Consider the following 23,249-nt stretch of genomic DNA (forward strand, 5'->3'; position numbering starts at 1 on the left):
AGATCAGGGTAACACCTCCAGCACTTTTACTAAAATCATATCCATGGTCTAAGGGTTCTTCTGCTTTCTTATTTATAGGAAGAAAGACCATATGTCACAGGATGATAGAAGAATTCACTTATCATTCCTTTGGAAAAATAATCATAACAAGGCCCCTATTATTTAATAGGGGCATTATATGAACCCAATTCTCAACTATACTGCACATTTTAATGGACACATTAAAGCAAAGCAGCACCAGATACATGTCTTTTGAAATATCCACTTGAACTTGAACCTTTGGGGAACTTTTATCACAGAGGACATAATTTCACAGTATTGGCATAGTCAGGACCCAAAAGGATTATCTGCTCTAGGAAATGACCAGGACATAATCTAAATCCCAGCCAGCTTTCCCTTTTAACCAGTGCACCCTTTAGCTGAGTTTTCCTTTCAGCCAATGAGTGCATGTTCTAAAAACTAAAAATCGTTCTGTTTATCAAAATACAAGATAAATATGTTGTAAAGATAATCGCATGAAATATCCCTGAACAAAATAAAAATTCTGAATTCTTTTGGATTTCTTTTCAACTAATAATAATAATGATGACTGACAGTTGACTAATCCTCAGCATTTTCCATTTTGGGCAATTCATTAAAAGAATCTAATTTAAAAATTTTTTTTCAATTCACATTTTTTTCAAATTACTGTACCTGTTCCACTGTCTGATTTATAATCTTCAAGTAGCTTTGTTTTAAATTTCTCCATTTATGAGGGTTATCTCAGATGACACAATAGCACCTTCTTGACCAGTAATTACAATATCCAAAGTGGCAAACAGCCCAAGTAAAAATATAATTACTAGTGGTAAGAATTTTTATCTTCCTTGGTTACTACCAATTAAATATTTTGCATATCCCAATTAGATCTAGAAGTAGTTGGTAGGGTTTATTTCTCAAGAGGGGAATTAATCAAGTCTTTATTAATTCACACTTTTCTATTACAAAGATGTAACTACGAACGCTAATGAAAAGTAAGAACTGAGAGTTTGTTGAATATCGGTCAACAGAAAATTATTCAGTACCAGGTCTAAGCACTCAGTCATTTGACCGTTCAACTCAAGGGGGAGACTTAGATAAGTAATGTCTAACTACATTAACATGGATAAAATGACACACAGCTATAAAGCGGGAAAAGTGATTTCAGAAATAAGAGAAATAGCATGACATATTTTCAAAAGAAGTGAAAAGGAATAAATTCTTGACTATAAGACAGTCAGACAGAATCTGAAGTAAAGTAAGATTTAACTATAACTCCAAAGGAAGATTAATGAGATATTCGGGGACAGACATATAAAAAATGTAAAGATCACAAAAAAAGGAAAACAGGTAAACGAAAACAACAGATGAGAAACACTGAAGGAATGCGTAAAGTAAACACTGGAATGTGAGGGCAGTTCTCCCACAGCATGCCCCAGGCTTGAGAGCGCGGCAGATGTCCCCGGGAGGTCCAGCGCAGTACTACCTAGTGCAAGAACTGTCCTGCTGGCTGCAAGCCTCAGCTAGCAGGTGCCTACTGTCCTCCCCTCTGTGCTTGCTTTCAGCAAATTCATATGCTGAGCTGACTGAACCCTTATCTTCTTCCATCTGGAAGGACAGAAAAGCAACAAGTCTCATATTACAGAACAATACTCTCACTGTATATAAGTTTAGAATCAAAACAGCAAGTCAGGGTCCACAATCTGTGAGGCACAAATGAAAGTTCACACAACACCACATTCATTTACTGTCACAAAAGAGAGCTAACAGGAGCTTCTTAAGGAGCATACAACAGAGCACACAAAATAAAGCCATGGTTATCCAGGGCACAAAGTTAAAACCAGGTTTCCGTCAGTAAAATTCAAGTTCTTCCATTAAACAAATTCCTTGCCACCAACAATTAGGGTTCTTATTGCAAAGGTATGTCTCATTTCATATTTCTCATGCTGCTTCTCAGAAGACTTCTCTAACTGGACTTCAGCAGAGTGGAAGGGTCAATCATATAGCCTTTCAAATGTTACACATATGGGTAAGGAGGAAGCTTGACTTGATTTAGTAAACAAAATTAATTTAATCCTTAATTTAAAATATCTTTAGTGAGTATTAACTAACTTAAATCAATTTCTATTCTTTGCCTTTTCTATTTCACAGGGGCCATGCCTCATGGCTTGCGGTATCTTAATTTCCCAACAAGGGATTGAACCCAGGTACTCAGTAGTGAAAGTGTGGAGCCCTAACCACTGCACTGCCAGGGAATTCCCTCTATATTTTAAGTATCAGAGACCTTCTAAGGAATATGTGCCCATAGCCAAGCTAATTTAAAAATTTTAACCTTTCTTTAAAAAAAAGAAGTCCTCAATAAAACATACTTTCCCCTCATTTCTATGTGTTTTCTCAGTCTTAGGACTAATCAATAATTATTTCTATAAAAAATGCTATAGTAAATTTCTTATATACATAAATAATAAAGCAGAATTTCTTGCTTTCAAGAGTACAGTAAGTTTATGTAAAGATAGCTTATTATAGCTTTGCTTTTTATAAGGGAGTGGAAAATATTAAAAATGAGCTTTCTTTTATTAAAAAAATTATTAATAGCTTTGTGTTAATGGTTCTTAAGAAGTATCAACACTAACCTTATAAAAGATTTGAAAACTCTTAAAGACATTCAATATATGCATAATTTTCCTGTCACAACAGTAAACAAGTTATCATGGACCACACCCAGGAATACTGTTCAACACGGTTCAAAAACAAGATGCATTTAAAATTCACAGGGTGCGCCAGCAGACAGATATTTGTGGGCACTTTTTCTTCATGAAGCTATGAGCAAATGCCCATCCAGTGGTCATTCACCACTCATGTAAGCAATTGTTATTTCTGCCTGACTTTTGGTTGATTATATTTCTTTTTGTTTTCTGCTGATGCTGATAGTAAGTAAAGAAGACCGTAGTACGTAAAATGGTCATCTGATAGGTGAAGAACCTTGAAGCTCAGAGTTGAACTAATCTGATTAGAATACAGAGGGTGCAGTGCCAAGGGCATGCTGGGCTAGCACTCAGGCCTACTGACTACCCAACAGGGTCTCTCCCATTGTTACACCACCTGATTGGAGAGTGGCTTGTAGGAAATACTACGTGACTCATGTACCCTGCGTCCATTGTATTCTTTCACAGATGAATGAATGTTAAGCTTACTATTTTATTACACTATTAAGGAGTAGGATATCTTTAATTTACAATCCCTGTGCTTCATTCTTTTTTTGTCTATCACTGCTCAAAAAATGTTGCTTGATTTGAGCCACCATGATATGTGAAAATATGATTTAATAAAAATATTAAGATTATTCACAATGCAAAAGTTAATCCTCACAAAACTGCTTACCAGAGTGTTCTTTTGAATAATGAGTTCTCCTTTTGCCTTTAACTTCATAATTAGATGTTCAAAAATGTGATAAGTACGCACTGTTTTCAGAAGGCACATATAGATAAAAATGATACACATATTTGGCTCAAAGTTGGAGATAAATCTTCCAAGTTTGTTTTCATTTTAGTTCTTGTTTTAAACATGAAATTTAGTTGACTACCACTTAAACTCCCATTTATATATCATCTAAAATTATACATCTTTGTAACTCAAAGTAGAATATTTCAAAAACCCTCATACTAACAGGAATAATAAAATCAAAAGGTTTGGTAAAATTTTGGAAGAGTTCAAAATTACAGGGTTACATAAGTTATTTAAGCAGGGCTTGTCAAAGTCATTCATTTGATCAAGTGAACACACACAGATTAGATATCTACAGAATAAAAAAGAATTTAAAAAATACATATGATTAAAAATCCAGGGTGAGAAGCTGAAGGGTGCCAAAACTAAAAACAAAGAAAAAAACTTTAGTTATATTACTTTTCCTCTTCAAACCAGACTGGAATTGAAGTTAATATATAACTTTGGTATCTTAATATGAAAAGTTCTAGGATTTAAACTTTCATTCTGCATCAAAAGACATCTTGGGATTACTAATTATTTTTTGCAGAAACTGACAGAATGAATCTGTTGGTGGAGATAAAGATGTATATGAGATACAAAATCTATTATTCAATTTATAGATGCACTAAACAGTACAAAGGATATGAAATATTTCAGCAGCCATTACAGTGTACAAAGACAAATAGGCATGTGTATTTACAACACATATTAAGGCAAGATAAAAAATAGGCAACTCTCACTTCTAAGTAACTGAAACTTAAAACTTCAAATTTTATGATGAATTTCTGTAGCTTAAATTACTCAACATGCAGGAGAATTCTTAAATACGAGTATGACAAGCAGAAGCATTAGAATTGTGTTAGGAAAGGTACTTAAGGTATAAAACATATAACAAAGTACAGATCTCTGTCCTGTTATGCTGAATTTTCATCTCAAAGAAATGGATATTTTTTAGGTTTTAACATACATAACAGCAAAGGTCAAATTAGAGACAGAGCTGTGCTAACAAAAATGCCCCACTCTTAATTCATGCCTCTGCCCATCTTTCGAATATTTTTAAATTGACCTTTAGCATGCAGAAGAGTTAACGAGGTTCTACTCCTCCTACTCTACCTAAGTTTGCTCAGCTGATTCCTTGCCCTCGACAATGGCTGCAGTGCGATGAACTCGTCACTGAAAGCGACTGTGTTGGAGTACATCTATAAGTGGACAGAAAAGGGATGGGACATACAACAAGTCAGTGAGCTGTATTTATCATCTAAGAGACAGACACAGGACAAGCTTTGTAAAGACATTTGTTCCCAGAAGAGCAGAAGTATCATACATGGTACACATATATGACTGACATTTATAGGGCTATTGGCTTTGCTATCCCAAGAATTTACTCTTATTACCACATTGCTATTCTGCAGGAAAAACTCAGAATCAATGCTGCCAACTCTTCTTGTGATATACTTTTTCTTGCTACTATTTGGATGATAGCAAAATGAAGTAAGGAACTGACAGCTTTCTAATAATTTTATCATTTGAAATTAGAGGTGACAGTACAAGTCTGAAACAATAAAAATTACTGACTATAGCAAAAGAATAACATCACACATGGGATTTGAAGGACCATATACTAACCAAAACAGGAAAATCCCTCACAGGCTAGGAAAAATCCCTGAGTGAAAGTAGAGATTTCCTTTTTATTCTTATATGTTCATTTTTTACAAAAGTACAATTGATTTACAATGTTGGGCCAATCTCTGCTGAATGGCAAAGGGACACAGTTTTACACATATATACATTCTTCTCCTCTTTAGATCAGACCCCAGATGAACAACCAGTCAAATCATTAAAAGAAATTTAGTGGGGGTAAAAAGGGAGATTATACTGGCTTTCAGACATAGAAAAATGACTGATTTCTTAACTCCATTTTTTAAATCAACTAACCCATGGTAAAAGAACCAAAATATAAAGCACTTTTAACTTTTTCTTGCTTAAGGGTCTATCTTAAGGTATCAAATACTTCCTGTGTAATCCTTTAAAAAGAGGCCTATAAAAATAATAAGGACTAACATTATCATCCTGTATTGTCATTAAGAAATCTCTTTGAAAGATTTAAGTATGTAAATACTCTGCCTAAAGAAAATTTCCAAGTATAAATGTAAATAATTCTGATTATTTACTTTTATAAAAATTTAAGTTTTTAAGTGATGTCATTAATCTATTTTGGTGAAATATAACTTTAGGCAAGCAGACAAGACAAAAATGTTCTTCATAAAGGTCTAGAAAAAGTATAATAGTCAATGTATTAAAAGCAGTATTCTATTATCAACAATATCTCTGAAGCTTAGAAAAAAGGCAAACCTTTCTGATATACATTTAAGTAATATCTTGCACAGTGGAAAAGTTTGTCCATATTTGGATATAGATAAATGCATAGGCAGACACAGTAATCAGATTATGCAAATTTTTTCAGCCCCAGCTGAGGATCAGTATTAGAGCAACATCCAAATCATTCTTATAATTTGTTCTTACTGAGGACTTACTACATACAGACCCAGGTGCTTCATATTAACTGTCTAACAATCATGTAAGGTAGTAATTATTATTCTGATTTCATACAGGAAGAAACTGAGGCTTAAGGAAGTGACTTGATTAAGAATATACATTCTATGGTTAAAACAGCATTTGAATTAAGTCTGTCAGGCTTCAGATGCCTACACTGCTTCAAAGGTGTTAAAATGTATGCAGGCTAGAATTGAGGGACCAAAGCAAGTAAATACTAAAGAAATGTTAATATAATCAATTGAAATTAAAACCATATACTATTTAAGAAGGCTAACAAATCTCTACTAAGGAAGCACTTATTTGTAGCATTAAGACACAACTAAATTTCCAAAATTTAAACAAAATTTGCTTTGCATACAACAGACATGCAAAAACAACAACCCGTGCCCCCATCCCCCCATGTGCAATTAAACAATTAATAAACTTGGTGTTTACAGGGGCATAGAAGTTGATTAGAATGTGTTCCTGAGGATATATATTCAATGCCATGGTACAGTTAACAGAACAAACTAGTATTTCCAGGTACAAGTCAAATTACAAAGACAGTGTTTTCAACTAAATAGCTTTTATTTCTTGAGCATCCACTCTGTCTGAGTATTAATTATTTCATTTAATCTTCATTACAAATGCAATGAAATAGACATTTCTGTCATAATTTGACCCATGAGGAAACTGAGACTTAAAGTCAGAGCTACCCAGTGTAGAATGAGGATTTTGAACCCACAATTATCAGGTCCTTAAGAACATATTCTTAAACACTATGTAAACACTGTTAATATCTGTTGTAGTTTAAGTACTTTAGTGAGTATTCAATGAGAGAAATATTTTGTAAAAATCCATTATGTAGAAGTTATTTAGGTTACAGAACTATATCTTTCTTCTGTTGACCAACAATATAACCTAAAGAAGTACTACTGAAATTCTAATGATTCTAAAGACATGGATATATATCCCAATTATATATATTTGATAGAATGCTGTGATATTACTTAAGATATATTTATACTATTATTTGGATATGACTTGATAGTTTTATATTTCTAATCTACTTCTATAAAATTTTTTAAATTATAATTTTTCAGGAGTCAAAAACTTAATACAACTTTAACATTATCACATTTAACAACATTTATATTGCAAAACACTTGATACAGGAATAGTTAATTTACTATTTTCTAATAGGAGCAAATTATAATGACAACTATTCATGAAAGACTCATAATTAAAAAGGTACTGTGTATAAAATGTGGTTACCTGTGCCTTCTCAATATTTGTAGGATGGAACTGTCGGTCAAATACTTTTTTCACAATATCAAGAAATAAGCATGTAACAACCATGAGGATTATGGCAAACCAAGCAGAACCACTTGATAGGAGCTGAATAAATACAAAGTACATATTCTGGGAGCTCAAGAATGGCCTGCAAAGAAAGTGGGCTTAATGAAAGAAAAAACTGACAAGACAGATTCTTAAATCAAGACATTGAGTAAACCCACTATTTTCGAAGGTTACAATTTTAGGTATACAGAGGTAAAATGTCCAAAATTTTGAATCAATGTAATTTAATTAACTAATAAAATGTGATACACTTTCATTGTCAAAAATAAAATACAATTTAATTCACTTGAATGACAACCATAGTTTTTATAATTAGGAAAGTGGCAAGTAGTTGACTTATTCTATCCCAGTGGTAGGAAATCCAAAGAATTATGTAGTAATACAGACTTAAGAGGTTAAAAAAGCAAGAAAGAGTATGTAACAAAATGTTTTCTACTAAGCAACTGTAAGGTTGATAACCAAAATTTTAGGTTGAAAAGCTCTAGTTAGAGGATCTTCTCTATATACTTATTTTAACATAAATGTACTCACAAGTATTAATTCTACATAGTAATAGGTTTTGTCAAGATACCATTTTTGGGGTTTTGTCATATCACTTCAAAGCAATATGGGAAAATACAGGAAAAAATGAAGAAATAAAGAGGATTAAAAGCAAATGACAGTCATGAGCATCCTTTTATGATCCTAATGAAAGTTAATGTATAGCCAATCCAAGTTTTTTACCTGCTTTTTGGAATATTTTGCAGACACAGTAGGCAATGTAATATAAATACTCTAATTCAGAGACTTCAGTTGTCCATGACTTAGCAAAGAATTTTAGGATTCTTTAGGATAAGCATTCATTTTTGATCTATCAGAGAAACTGAATGTCTGATTTGAGCAATGAAGATAGAGCACACTATTTACTTTTCAGAGATAAAGTTAACTTCTTCATGAATCTTTAATGGTTCTATGTGACATATTTTATTACATATATTAGTAATAATTTAGAGGTATCAATACTATGGTTAGCATAAAGAACAATAATTTTCAAGTAAATCCTATTTTTAACCTTTGTGATCTTAAAGAGTTCAGTATTCAAATAGAAAAAAACGGATAATAAGATTATTGTGATGAATCAATGTAATATCTCAGGTAAAACACTAGAATGCAGTAGATTAGATAGAGTAATTGTTAAGTTTTTTTTTTCTTCCTTATTAGGAAGATCAACTGAAAGAACTAAATTTCTTATCAGGATAGGGTCTTAAAACTATTCTGAGCAGAATTTGTTCATAATATAACCTATCATAATAAATATTTATTAGAGTTGAATCAATATAATTAAAATACAATACAGTAACTCACCAGAGAATTCCTCCATAAAACAAAGAAAACACAAAATAGAATAAAATAGATCCCCACGTAACAAGATGATTGATCCAGGTCCAAAAATGAGTTTCCAAAGCCATCTAAAAAAATAAATTAAAAAATCCTTAATGTAAATTAATAAATCTTTAACTTCTCAGATAAAACCCAAGAATAAGTGACTAAAATGTTCCTATGGCAAAGTCCCTCAGAAGACAAATATTAATGAATTGTTCAGTATGAAACTGAACAATTTCAACTTTATACTATTTTTTATCTGTGAGAAAGCACCATTAAAATTTCATGAGTACTTTATTAATTCCATGGGCTAAACCAGCTTGTGTTATCTTGCATTGCATAGAGAGAAGCATAATTTCACAGGTGGGTATTGAGGAGTTAACTTCCCTTTGACTAGAAAAATCAGCTGAGGCTTTCTAAAATAATGAATTAAAAAATGAATTTGACAAAAACTAAAATGAATTATCAAACTAGCCATCCATGAAATTATTCATGACTAAAAAGAAAAACTATATCACTAAAAACATGAAGAAAATTAGAACTATATAGACAAAATGTGCTAATTTCTGTATCATACCTTTGCTGTGACTGTAATAACCATGACTGTGAAGACCAAGGTGCCAAATGTCCAATTTCCAAACATCTAAAACATAAAGAATAAACTAGTATTGTATTACATGTTAAAATAATGCTGAAACAGAAGTGATGCCAAGAATAACCACATTCTTTACTGAAAATCACTTGCATCATTTACATCAGGTACATGTGAAATCAGTTAAAGGAGAATGAGAAGAAATACCATAAAGCATTATTATGTTTATTATGTAAATCATCCTTTGGATAACATTATTAGATGGGAAACTCAAAGAAGTTGTGTGGCACAGATAGTTTTTAGTGAGAATTATACACTGGCTGGAAGAAGCACAAGCTAGAATCAAGAATGCTGGAAGAAATATCAACAACCTCAGATATGCAGATGACACCACCCTTATGGCAGAAAGTGAAGAGGAACTAAAAAGCCTCTTGATCAAAGTGAAAGAGGAGACTGAAAAAGTTGGCTTAAAGCTCAACATTCAGAAAACAAAGATCATGGCATCTGGTCCCATCACTTCATGGGAAATAGATGTGGAAACAGTGTCAACTATTTTTTTGGGCCCCCAAATCACTGCAGATGGTGACTGCAGCCATGAAATTAAAAGACGCTTACTCCTTGGAAGGAAAGTTATGACCAACCTAGATAGTATATTGAAAAGCAGAGATATTACTTTGCCAACAAAGGTCCATCTAGTCAAGGCTATGGTTTTTCCAGCAGTCATGTATGGATGTAAGAGTTGGACTGTGAAGAAAGGTGAGCGCCAAAGAATTGATGCTTTTGAACTGTGGTGTTGGAGAAGACTCTCAAGAGTCCCTTGGACTGCAAGGAGATCCAACCAGTCCATCCTAAAGGCGATCAGTCCTGGGTGTTTTTTGGAAGGACTGGTGCTGAAGCTGAAACTCCAATACTTTGGCCACCTCATGTGAAGAGTTGACTCATTGGAAAAGACTCTGACGCTGGGAGGGATTGGGGGCAGGAGAAGGGGACGACGGAGGATGAGATGGCTGGATGGCATCACCGACTCAATGGACATGAGTTTGAGTGAACTCCAGGAGTTGGTGATGGACAGGGAGGCCTGGAGTGCTGTGATTCATGGGATCACAAAGAGTTGGACATGACTGAAGAACTGAACTGAACTGATACAGCTGTTAGTAACTGCTTTACTCCTGTCACACAGTAAATATGATAATAGACCCTATTCAATTATAATTATTTTCTGAAACCACTCCAGTCAAAAGTCACAAGAGAATACCTGCCACTGTATTTTGGACACAGCATAGGAAGATCAAGTAAAAAGAAATTTATACACAAAACCAACACTTGAAAGCAAAGGTAATGGCTAGTGGAATGACTCAAAGGATTCCATGTAAAAATGCAGCTAATGCCAGTCAGATAGTATTGCCCTGGGCTTTTTAGCCAAAACTGAGTAAGATTTACTAAAAATGCTGCTGCTACTGCTAAGACACTTCAATTGTGTCCGACTCTGTGTGATCCCATAGGCTCCCCCGTCCCTGGGATGCTCCAGGCAAGAACAGTGGAGTGAAAAGTGAAAGTGAAAGTGAAGTCGCTCAGTCCTGTCTGACTCTTAGCGACCACATGGACTGCAGCCTACCAGGCTTCTCCGCCCATGGGATTTTGCAGGCAAGAATACTGGAGTGGGGTGCCATTGCCTTCTCCTATTAAGAATGCAGATTTGCAGATTCCCCACAGAGTATCAGGATTTAATTTCCACAAATAAGAGCATAACCAGAACTTTATGTCAATTTAGGTCACCAAATAGTCACAATCTTTACCACTGGTTTAAAAAAAACTATTTAAAAGACCAGTCATTTAAAAACAAATAGGTTCCAATGGCAATAAAACTTATCTGAGTAATTCAAAATAAATGACAAACTCAGTGCTTAAGACCCTGAATAGCCAAAATAAGCTTGAGAAGCTGGAGGAATCATGCTCCCTGACTTCAGACTATACTACAAAGCTAATGTAATCAAAACAGTATGATACTGGCACAAAAACAGATATATATAGATCAGTGGAACAGATACACAGATCAGTGGAACAGGACAGAAAGCCTGGAAATAAACCCATGCACCAACGGTCTAATTAATCTATGACAAAGGAGGCAAAAATATACAATGGAGAAAAGACAACCTCTTCAATTAGTGGTGCTGGGAAACTGGACAGTTACATGTAAAATAATGAAGTTAGAACATTCCCTAACACCATAACACCATATAAAAAAATAAAATCTAAAGAAATTGAAGACCTAAACATAAAATTCCTAGAAGAAAACACAGGCAGAACACTCTGACATAAAATGCAGGAATGTACTTTCGGATCTATCTCCTACAGTAATGGAAATAAAAACAAAAATAAACAAATGGGACCTAACTAAACTTAAAAGCTTTTGCCAGCAAAGGAAACCATCCACGAAACAGACAGACAACTTATGAACTGGGAGAAAATATTTGCAAATGATGCTACAGATGAGGGGTTAATTTCCAAAATATACAAACAGCTCATACAGCTTAATTATTAAAAAAATAAATAAATGGGCAGAAGACCTAATATAGACATTTCTCTAAAGAAAACACACAGATGGTCAACAGGCATATTAAAAATTGTTCAATATTACTAATTATAGGAGAAATGCAAATCAAAATTTCATTCAATGAGGAATCCCCTAACACTGCCAAACTAGCCATTATTAAAAAGTCTACAGAAGGATTTCCTTAGTGGTTCCCTGGTTAAAAACATGCGTTCCAATGCAGGGGATGTGGGTTCAATCCCTGGTCCAGGAAATAAGATCCCACACATGCCTAGGGGCAACTAAGCCTGCATGCTGCAACCACTGAGCCTGCGATCTAGAGCCCATGCTCCGCAACCAGAGAAAGCCCACACAGTGCAACAAAAAGCCAGCATGCCAGCACTCTCCTACACTTCTGGTGGGAATTTAATTAATGCTGCCACTCTGGAGAAGGAAACGGCAGCCCACTCCAGTATTTTTGCCTGGAGAATCCCAGGGACAGAGGAGCCTAGTGGGCTGCCATCTATGGGGTCGCACAGAGTCGGACACGACTGAAGCGACTTAGCAGCAGCAGCAGCAGCAGCAGCCACTATGGAGAATAATGGTCCTTAAAAAGCTAAAAACAGTTACCATATGATTCTGCAATCCCAATCCTGGGCTTATAACCAGAGAAAACTACTTTAAAAAGACACATGAACCCCAATGTCCACAGCAGCACTATTTACAATAGCCAAGAACATAGAAGCAACCTAAATGTCCACTGACAGATGAATGAATAAAGCTGTGGTGTATATACACAATGGAATATTACTCAGCCATAAAAAAATAATGAAATAACGCCATTTTTGGTAACATGGATTCACCCAGAGATTATCGTATTAAGTGAAGTAAGTCAGACAAATATCATATGATATCACATACACAGAATCTTAAAAAAAAAAAGATATAAATGAAATTGTTTATAAAATAGAAACAGATTCACAGACACAGAAAACAAACTTATGTTACCAAAGGGGATAGCAGGGTTGGGTGGGAAGAGAAAATAAATTAGAAGTTTTGGATTAACAAAGATAAATTAGAAGTTTTGGATTAACAAAGATAAAATTAGAAGTTTGGGATTAACATATATACCCTACTATATATAAAACAGGTAAACAGTAAGGACCTACTGTATAGCATAGGGATCTTGTAATAATCTATAATGGGAATCTGAAAAAGAATATATATATGTATACATACAACTGAATCACTATGCTATACATGTGAAACTGACAATATGTTAACTACACTTCAATTAAAAAACAAATAGCTTAAAAGGTAAAAAAGTAAGCAATAAATAATGGCTCTAACAATCAACAATGAAATATTAATATCCCTTTATTTGAGGGTATTCTGGGGACTTATTTGTCAAGAGGAAAATAATGGTAAAGTCATATTGACTTTTCCTGCTTTTATCATCTCTAGAAATGACTTAGAATACTGAAAAACCATTGTATCACTCAATTTGGCTCTCAAGAATGCCAGCTCCTCTTTCAGTGATATGGAAACAGGTAATTAATGCAGTCAGGCTACCTGGGCCTGGAAATGGTATCAACCACACATATCTACCTCTCAGTATCTGGTTTTACTGGGCCCAGATTGGGGCTAATTATGTGTATCTTCCTTTGAAGCAGAGGATGATTTAAAATTTGAGCATTTAAGGACCTAGAGGGAGCTGTAGAAAACAAATTCACATTCTCCTTTTTGGGTAAATTAGCAAAGTAGTTTATTTCAACTGCAGCAATAACTTAAGACTATTTCCCTCTGATTTCCCCTTGAATTTAGTTTAACTGGTGATGAGGTGAGTGGCAGAGAGGATTTGGGGATCTAGCTAGAGAAGTTGAGTTGGGCTTATTTGGTTTGTGTTAAACAGAACCTATTTATGTCACTCACAATCATTTTCACATATACTTATGTTTGCACTTATAGTTTTATGTTTTTTTCACTTAAAGAGGGCCTGCCAAAATGAGTGAGGTTTAGACTACTCTACTAAACCTGGATCTGCTCCTGCTCAGAAGAGACAAATGCTCAAAACATTTTCTATCACAATGTTTTGGGTTTTTTTAATCACTTCTTTTAACTTAATTTGCTACCTAATTATTTAATAATGCCAACCATATATTTCGAATTAAAGAAGATGATTCATTATTCACTTGTAAAGCCAATCAAGAAGTAATAGCTGAGAATCTATTCCATACCAAGTACCATTCTAAACCTTGGGGAATGAAGCAGTAATAATGTAACATTCCTGACCTCATCGAGCTGGCATAGTAGAAAAGGCAGAAAATAAACTTAAAAATATATACTTTCAGGTAGAGGCAGGCACCATGAAGAAAAATAAATGTAGAGTAAGGGGTCGGGAAGTAACGGAAAGTCAGAGGGACAGGATTTTACTGGAGTGGTCTAGAAAGTCTGAGTCAAGCCAGTGATAGTTCCGGAGACCTGAAGGAATTAAGAGATTCAGCCACATGAACACATGAGGAAAAAGAATCTAGGCAGAGAAAGAAAAAGCACAGAAGTCCTAATGCAGGAATAAATTAATCTGAAGGAGCAAGAAAACCAGAGTGACTAAAAGGGAAGGTGGTAGGAAATACAGTCCAAGAGGTAGTCCAAAATTTTTTTCATTTTTATAAGATCACCTGGGCTGCTGTGCAGAGAATGGATAGTAGGAAGGGAAAGAATGGAAGCAGGAAGAAGGCAGCTACTATGGTCCCTGAAAGACTGAAAAGGAATAGTTGGTAATGAAGCCAAAGTAACTTTTGGAGACTGAGAGAAGATATTGTGGCAGGCAGGAAGGCTTCATAAAGTGTACCCAGTGTTTGGGTTCATAAGGGCTGAGGCATGCTCTTGGATTAGCAATAAAATGGGAGCTGTTGACCATACAGACCATGGTTTGGATGGGAGTGCTTTGGGGGAAAAGTCCCACAGGAGTACATTCAAGGGAGAAGAGGAGGCCAGGAAGTAGAAATAGTAAAAAATATAACTTCTTCCAATTTTGTAACTGGTTTAACTTAACTATACATTGATCTATAAGACAATTACCTTCTATAGAGTTAATCAGTTGTTCAGTTCTCCAATACAAACTATCTCTTTATTATTCATTTTAAATATTGACCAATTGTTGGACGATACCATAAGAAGCAACATATATTTTTTTGTTCTCTGTATATGAATAATTTCCTATTGATTGGAGTATTATTAGTGCTTTAAATATTCTCATGAATAAGAGAATATGCAAGGAAATTATGCAATGAACTAGATAATCAAAGACATTTCAATCATGCAAGCTTTCATTAAAATAAATCTATATCTACTGTTAGGAATTAAATTGCATATGTCTTTAATGACCTGATTGGTAATTACAGTGGTTAAATCATCTGAATTAAAATAAAGATACTGACTTCTCTGTGGAATACAAATATAAAATAGTATATTTCTATCTTAACACAAAGCTCTTATCATTTGATGATTAGGTTTCAACAGCTGATGACATGTATAGTATGAAAGAGTAATTAAAATTATAAACAGTAAAAAAAAAGTTTTGTAGTAAATAATACAAAAAGGTTTTTCTTCCTCAAAATTATAACCTAGGCTCAACCCTGAAAAATAGACAGTCGTAAGAGAAAGAGGCAACAGCATTCTAGAGAGGAGACACAGAAATGGCTTTGAACTCTAGAAATGAATGTTGCATGTTCTGAGAGAGCCAGCAAAGGCAGTTAACTTACATGGTTAAAGAGAGAGTTTGTGGTAGAAGTAGGCTAGATGGGATTGGGTAGGACAAGGTCTTCAGTAAAAAGACTTGGTAGTAATAATAATAAGTAATACTCTGAAAATTGAGTACTTCTGTATGCTAGCCACTATGCCTAATACCCTACATATATCATTTATTCCTCACAGCAAACCTATAAGGTAGTAAGTAAGCTCCTAATTTTGATGGAGGAAACTGAGTCTCAGAGAGGTTAAGTAACTCATCCCAAATCACTCAAATGATAACTTCAGGTGCTAGGATGTGAATCCAATCTGACTGTAACATATGCCTCTTCCCTACTGTATCTACTAGTACTGGTGGCAGGGAGTGGTAGATTAATTTCTAGTGGCATATATCTGAGTGATAGAACTGGTAGGCTAAAAGGGGAAGGAACTTAATGATATATAATTTGAGTTTAAAAAAATGGTAGTTAACTAGTGGTAAAAAAAACACAAAACACTTTTATATCAAAGGGCCAACAATTTACCTTTCATTAAGATTTTTTCTTTCATATAAAGCATGTTCAAGATTTAATTTTAAAAGTCACTAAAAACTAGAAGCAAATCGAAACTGTAATATTCTTAAATAATTTATGCCATGTAATGGGCTCCAAAATCACTGCAGATGGTGACTACAGCCATGAAATTAAAAGACGCTTACTCCTTGGAAGGAAAGTTATGACCAACCTAGACAGCATATTCAAAAGCACAGACATTACTTTGTCAACAAAGGTCCATCTAGTCAAGGCTATGGTTTTTCCAGTGGTCATGTATGGATGTGAGAGTTGGACTATAAAGAAAGCTGAGCGCTGAAGAATTGATGCTTTTGAACTGTGGTGTTGGAGAAGACTTGAGAGTCCCTTGGACTGCAAGGAGATCCAACCAGTCCATCCTAAAGGGGATCAGTCCTGGGTGTTCATTGGTAGGACTGAATGTTGAAGCTGAAACTCCAATACTCTGGCCACCTGACAGGAACAGCTGATTCATTTGAAGAGACCCTGATGCTGTGAAAGATTGACGGCAGGAGAAGAAGGGGACAACAGAGGATGAGATGGCTGGATGGCATCACCAACTCAATGGACATCTGTTTGGGTGGACTCTGGGAGTTGGTGATGGACTGGGAGGCCTGGCGTGCTGTGGTTCATGGGGTCATAAAGAGTCGGACATGATTGAGCAACTGAACTGAACTAAATATTATGCAGCTGTGAAAAAATATTTTTGAAGCATTTTTAATAATAAGAAAAATCACTGAGGCAATATTAAGGGAGAAATGATGATAAGGTTATTGAGAAATAAGAGGATATAAATTCTGAGATTAATGAAAAAATAATAGAAATATGTAAAAATGATAGGAATAATTACACCTGGGTACAAGGAGAACAGGTGGTTTTATTTTTTATTTTTGTATATTTTTCTGATACAGTATTTCAAAATCAGAAGAAAAGTAACTAGCACAAAAGAGATCTCTTTAACTTCCTTTTAATCCAATGACATCTTCCTTTTTCTTAACTTTTCCCCCTCTTTATTCTGTCCCATTTTCAGCCCAGTATTTTTGGTGGAAATGGGCATGTTCATCCATATATTTGATGATTGAACTTCCCTGGTGATTCATTGGTTTGGAATCTGCCTGCCAATGCAGGGACACAGGTTCGATTCCTAGTCCAAGAAGATCCCACATGCAAAGATGCAACTAAGCTCATGGGCCACAACTGCTAAGACCACACTCTAGAGCCCCTGCTCCGCAACAAGAGAAGCTACCACAATGAGAAGCCTGTGCACTGCAGCTAGAGTAGCCCCTGCTCACTGCAACTAAAGAAAGCCTGTGAGCAGCAACCAAGACCTAGCACAGGCAAATGAATAAATATATATATATTTGATGGTCCTTGCACAGGCAGTAATACTGCACAGAAGTGTACCAGGCTAATAATTGTTTCTTAACAGAATTTAGGATCATGGCAAAGCATATAGGCTTTGACATTATACAGATTTATACTGTATAATATAGGATATATTATATAATATAGACTATATCAATTATATAATATTGAATTATACTTTTGCAATTTATTTACTATGTGACTTGAGGCAAGTTTCTTGAGATTACTTTTCTAATATGAAAAAAGTAACATGTATTTTCCTGATATAGGATTGTTGTTACAATTTAGGAAGTTAATACATGGAATATACCTGGCACAGAGGAAAAAATTCCAATAAAATTACTCGGGGGAAGTGCTGTAACATTCATGCTACACAAACTAGATTCACGCATTTTTCCAAACCTGGCTAAGCATGTCCTCAAAAGTGGCGATAATGGAGAAGGAAATGGCAACCCACTCCAGTATTCTTGCCTGGAGAATCCCATGGACAGAGGAGCCTGGCGGGCTACAGTCCACGGGGTAGCAAAGAGTTGGACACAACTGAACAACTTCACTTTCTTTCTTTCTTTCACTTTACATTTATTCCTAGTTACTTTATTTTTTGTTGTTGACACTTTTGTCCATTATTTTTCATTGTTGATACTTTTCTCATTGCATGATACTTTTAAAAATTGATACTTTCTAATTGACTGCTGGTGGTATATAAAAATGCAGTGGATTTTTGTGCAATGATCCATTTACTTTAATAAATTATTTTAAGTAGTAGAAAAAAAAAAAAAAGTGGCAATAATATGTATGTTCCTATTCTACATCTTAAAGGGATTTGCATGGTTAAAGCCAAAAATTGAAATCCATTTCCTTTATGCTCTTGAATATTGTGTTATTTCAATTGCTCATTTCCGGTATCTCTCACAAGACTCTAAGCTCCATAACCGAGTGTTAGTTTCTCTCATAAATCCAGGCACTAGTATAGTACATGGGAATGGCTGGTCCTCAATAAATGTTTGTTGCACAGATAAAACGTCATATTCTCCCAACTGCAAATATATTTTGGAGTTCTTAAGTACTGCCAACAGAAAACAGAAACTAAAGGTGACAAGTATTTTCAGTCTATCACGGGACTACAGTTGTCATTTCTTTTCTTCCTAACCTATCTAGTTAAGCCTAGAGAGAGAGGCCGAGTTCTGCAAAGCATCTCTGAACATGAGCATTCCAGTCAGGACACAGAAGCAACAAACTGTGTGGTACTCCTTTCCAAGTTTACACTTCAGAAATATGGCCATTCTAAACTGTAACTTGACATCTTCAGGATTGCTGGTGTGCACTTAAGAGCACAGCAGCACTTTTTAAGCATACCAAAAAAAAAAAAAAACCCAACCCATCCATTTAAAAGCAAAACCCTAGACATTGTCTCTATTTTTCACTTGCAAAAGCCAAGTAATAGTATCGTTCCAACAGAATTACTGTGAGGATTAATGGAAATGCAGCACGTAAAGCACTGAGCACAATATTAAGTACTAAATTAACAGTAGCTATTGTTAAAACACAATCCTGAAGTGAACAGCATGCAGTGGCATGAATATATCCCCTTATATGAATTAATTTTTGAACCCGCAAAACTACTTAGGTAACTTGAGATTCACATTAAAATTACACTGCACTGCCTTTCTGTTTTAATTTTCATTTGTATGAAATTTGATTAAAAATAAGTTAAAACCTTTTAATAATTGCATTTCAATTTAATATATACAACTTTATAACTTAAATGTAATTTTACTTTATTTTTTATGACAGAAAGTTATCAAAAGCCAAACTACATTAATTATTAAAAACTTTCTGTAAAAAACTGTATATTTTACCTGGCCATTTCCAAGCAGAGATGTATCTTTCCCTACGAGAAAATAGGATCCAAAAAAGAAAATAAAGGCATGACTGAAACCCAAGATGGTCCAATAAAGAAATGTTTTCATGCTTAATTGACGGTTTTTACTTATGTCTCTGCAAATTTAAAAAAAAAGAGAAAAAAAAATCAGGATTTATTATTTACCTACTAAATAATTATTACAATTTGATAATTAAAAAACAAGATGGCTTTTTAATTTCAAATTGCTTACAAATTTTAGCAGAAAGAACAACACCTAATTTACAAACCACTGCTTGTAAATCATACAGCTGTGTAACAGCTTATAATTCTCATAACATATTCAAATACAATTTTTAATTTGATAAGGAAATATGATATGGGCATAATTCTTCAGTTTAATTGTGTAAAGTTGCTATTTCTTTGTTATTTACTTTTTTGTGGCCATAATGTGTGCATTATGGGATCTTAGTTTCCTGACCAGGGATTGAACCTGGCCCCCTAGTAGTGAAAGCCTAGAATCCTAACCACTGGACTGCCTGGGAATTCCCTCTGTCAAATTCTGTTACATTCTGTTATAACTCAGCCATGATTATTTCTTTATGGTGGAGTCATGTGAGCTAGGTTCAGCACTAAGGTTCCTAACTGAGTTCACATCTATCAACAGCTATTATGAGAAGAAAAGTCTATGCCAATCTTGGGTCAGGGCTTCGGTAGCTCAGCTGCTAAAGAATCTGCCTGCAATGACGGAGACCCTGGTTCAATTCATAGGCCAGGAAGATCCCCTGGAGAAGGGATAGGTTACCGACTCCAGTATTCCTGGGCTTCCCTGGTGGCTCAGATGATAAAGAATCCTCCTGCTATGCGGGAGACCTGGGTTCAATCCCTGGGTTGGGAAGATACCCTGGAGCAGGGCATGGCAACCCACTCCAGTATTCTGGCCTGGAGAATCCCCATGGACAGAGGAGCTTGGTGGGCTATAGTCCATGGGGTTGCAAACAGTCAGACACAACTAAACAATTAAGCACAATCTTGGGCCAAGCCCAGACCTAGATATCCTGGGAAATCAAGGTAAGTTACTGCCATTTCTGGATAACTGAATATCTCTATAAGTGTAAAGGTCGAGTTAATGTGGGAATCATAAGTTAGTCCTGAGTTAAGTCCATATATCTATGATTACTTGGTTCTGAGAAAGGAAAAACCCAGGGGGCCTGGGATGGGATTTAATGGCCTCAACTCTGCATTTTGCATCAATTACTACCCATAAATTTGGCAGGTCTAGAACACGAACTATTTTTTAGGAACTCTAGAGACAACTAAGTAATGAATAACTTGTGTGTGTGCCCATGAAACAGAGTATTGTTGGTTTAAAACAGTAAGTGCCAATTACACAACTGCTCAATGCATTCCTAGGACGACACTATTCATTCCTAAAAACATTGGAAAAATCATTCAAATATTCTCTTCAATGTTGAACACCTATAAATCATACAAAAACTTAAGTATTTCCCTTAGTAAGACATTAATCACCAAGAAATTGCCTGATATACTTGCTTATTTTTAAGATATTTTTAAAAATGGGTAACTATTGAAATACAATGTACTACTTGTTGCAAGAGGTGGTATGGACATTTAACACTGGAAAACACTTACCTATAGAGGGTGGGCTTGTTCTGTAATACATGAGGGTCTATATGTTGTTCCAACAGACTATATATCAGAATAGGCAGGGATGTAAAACAAATATTGTATAAAGTCAGGTACACGCTGTCATATAGTGTCTAGAAAGAGAAATTTGTAGGAATTTGTAGACTCTAGATTACTATTATTCATATAATTACAAAGAAGCACCATAAAAATTACATATTTTCAGTTTACTCTGAATCCATTTTCATAAGTCTAATTTGTTTCTTATATAGACATGTTTCTACATTTATATTCTTTGTGGAAATTGGAATATTTTGTTATGTCACATGATTCTGCTATTACAGTCAGATGGATCTATATTTCAAGATATTCTAATTTGATCACTGTGATGCAATTATACACAATTCTCTTACATGTGTCCTAGGCTTGTTATTATTTCTTTGATGTGCTACACATATAGTTTTGCTTTCATAGCTTTGTCTTCCCACCTAAGTCCTACACTTTCTTTAATCCATGATCCATGAAACTTAAAAACACTGGCTTAAATTCCTGATGATAGCTGCTTCTTCTAAACAGTTATATGTGCTACTGTTGGTACTAAGTGCTTAGCACTTTGCCTATTCTTCACATATAGCTTTTATTAACATTGACACTGCCTCTCAGATTATACTATAAATTCCCTGAAAACCTAACCAAAATAGGTTAAGTCTTGTCACATGCTCTCACAGCATTCTCTATTTCATCCAGGTAGAACATTTTTACTAGCAATCAATGTCCAAGCAGGTGTCTCAGATTTAGAGTTCCAGGTTGTAAACAAAGAAGAAAACGGTGATTAAGGGTAGGAAAAAACTCATTAAAAAACCCCCCAAAAACCTAAGATAATTAAAACTTTCAATAAATCAGAACAAATGTCTTGATCAATTAGAGATGCTGAGTATGGTATGTGAGAAGGGTGCTCAAGTAGTCAGAAGCATGGTTTAGTTATTAACTTAACTATGTAATCTTGGGCTAGTCAGTTAATCTCTACGGACTTCAGTTTCCTTCTCTATGTGACATGTGTACAAAGAAAAGATCCATCAAGTGTTCATTATAGCTACTGTTAACCTATTACAAAGTTTTCCCTCTGAGCATATAGCCACGTAGTTTCAGAACCCTTTTCAATATAGCACTCCTGGAACCTCCATTTAATTATTTACCTTCTGAGATGAAACCTATATGTCATCCCTGGACTCAATCACTATGTTTCTTCCAAATCTAAAAAAAATTCTATGAGTCAAAAAATAAACAATGATGTAATCTTCCAACAATTATGGGGCCTGGCTTGATATGAATTTTATAGAAGTACTATACATAAGTTGAGGCTTCCCTGGTGGCTCAGAGGTTAAAGTGTCTGCTTGTAATACAGGAGACCTGGGTTCGATCCCTGGGTTGGGAAGATCCCCTGGAGAAGGAAATGGCAACCCACTCCAGTATTCTTGTCTGGAGAATCCCATGGACGGAGGAGCCTGGTGGGCTACAGTCCACGGGGTTGCAAAGAGTTGGACACAACTGAGAGACTTCACTTCACTTCATACATAAGTTGAAAATAGCAAAGTCCTCTCATAAGCTACTAAGAGTAATAATGTCTATTTTTTTTAAAAGAGCATCCACAGTTAAAATATTTTTTGGTATGCACACTCACTTCAAACTGAAAATCAGAAAAAAGAAATATTGACGCTAAGCTAATTAAATATACTATAAGAAAAGTTATGTCTAGCTAGTTATCTGTACAACTAGGAAAAATAGAAAAAGTCCCTCCAAGAATTTAACAAAACCTGAACACACATACTTTACTCTTTATCTAAAAGGATAAAACAAAGATTCTATTTACTTACTTGTTGAGAAAACAAACAGTAGAACTGATATAAAAATTGGGGTGTGATAAAGCACACATTCTGAAAAACAAGATTAAATGGAAATAATTGAAATATTTAAGTCTAAATGAGAGATGATTTCTAAAAATGACTTTTATTAAACAGTCCAGAAAATAATCTCAGTTGATATGGTAAGTAGATCTGCCCATTAGAACTTGTCCATACAAAATAGGAAAATAAGAATCCCATTTTATTAAAAAATGCCTAAAAGTAGTCTATGAAACACTGCAAATGTCAGAATGAAATTACCTTTGACTCTTATCATTGCCAAACAATATGACAA

General features: G+C 34.8%; 1 protein-coding gene across 1 annotated transcript in view; it reads right to left on the bottom strand.

Annotated features, from left to right (window-relative positions):
* The window catches only part of ATP11B (ATPase phospholipid transporting 11B (putative)), a 106,995-nt gene that overhangs the window by 10,341 nt on the left and 73,405 nt on the right, over positions 1-23,249 (bottom strand). The window contains exons 23-28 of the mRNA XM_052640502.1: positions 22,928-22,987; positions 21,060-21,187; positions 19,405-19,543; positions 9,338-9,403; positions 8,743-8,846; positions 7,315-7,480 (exon numbers count right to left, since the gene is read on the bottom strand). Coding sequence (XP_052496462.1) covers positions 7,315-7,480; positions 8,743-8,846; positions 9,338-9,403; positions 19,405-19,543; positions 21,060-21,187; positions 22,928-22,987 — 663 coding nt within the window. The remainder of the gene's footprint in view (positions 1-7,314; positions 7,481-8,742; positions 8,847-9,337; positions 9,404-19,404; positions 19,544-21,059; positions 21,188-22,927; positions 22,988-23,249) is intronic.

The sequence above is a fragment of the Budorcas taxicolor genome, chromosome 1, assembly GCF_023091745.1.
Source record: "Budorcas taxicolor isolate Tak-1 chromosome 1, Takin1.1, whole genome shotgun sequence".
Lineage (NCBI taxonomy): Eukaryota > Metazoa > Chordata > Mammalia > Artiodactyla > Bovidae > Budorcas > Budorcas taxicolor.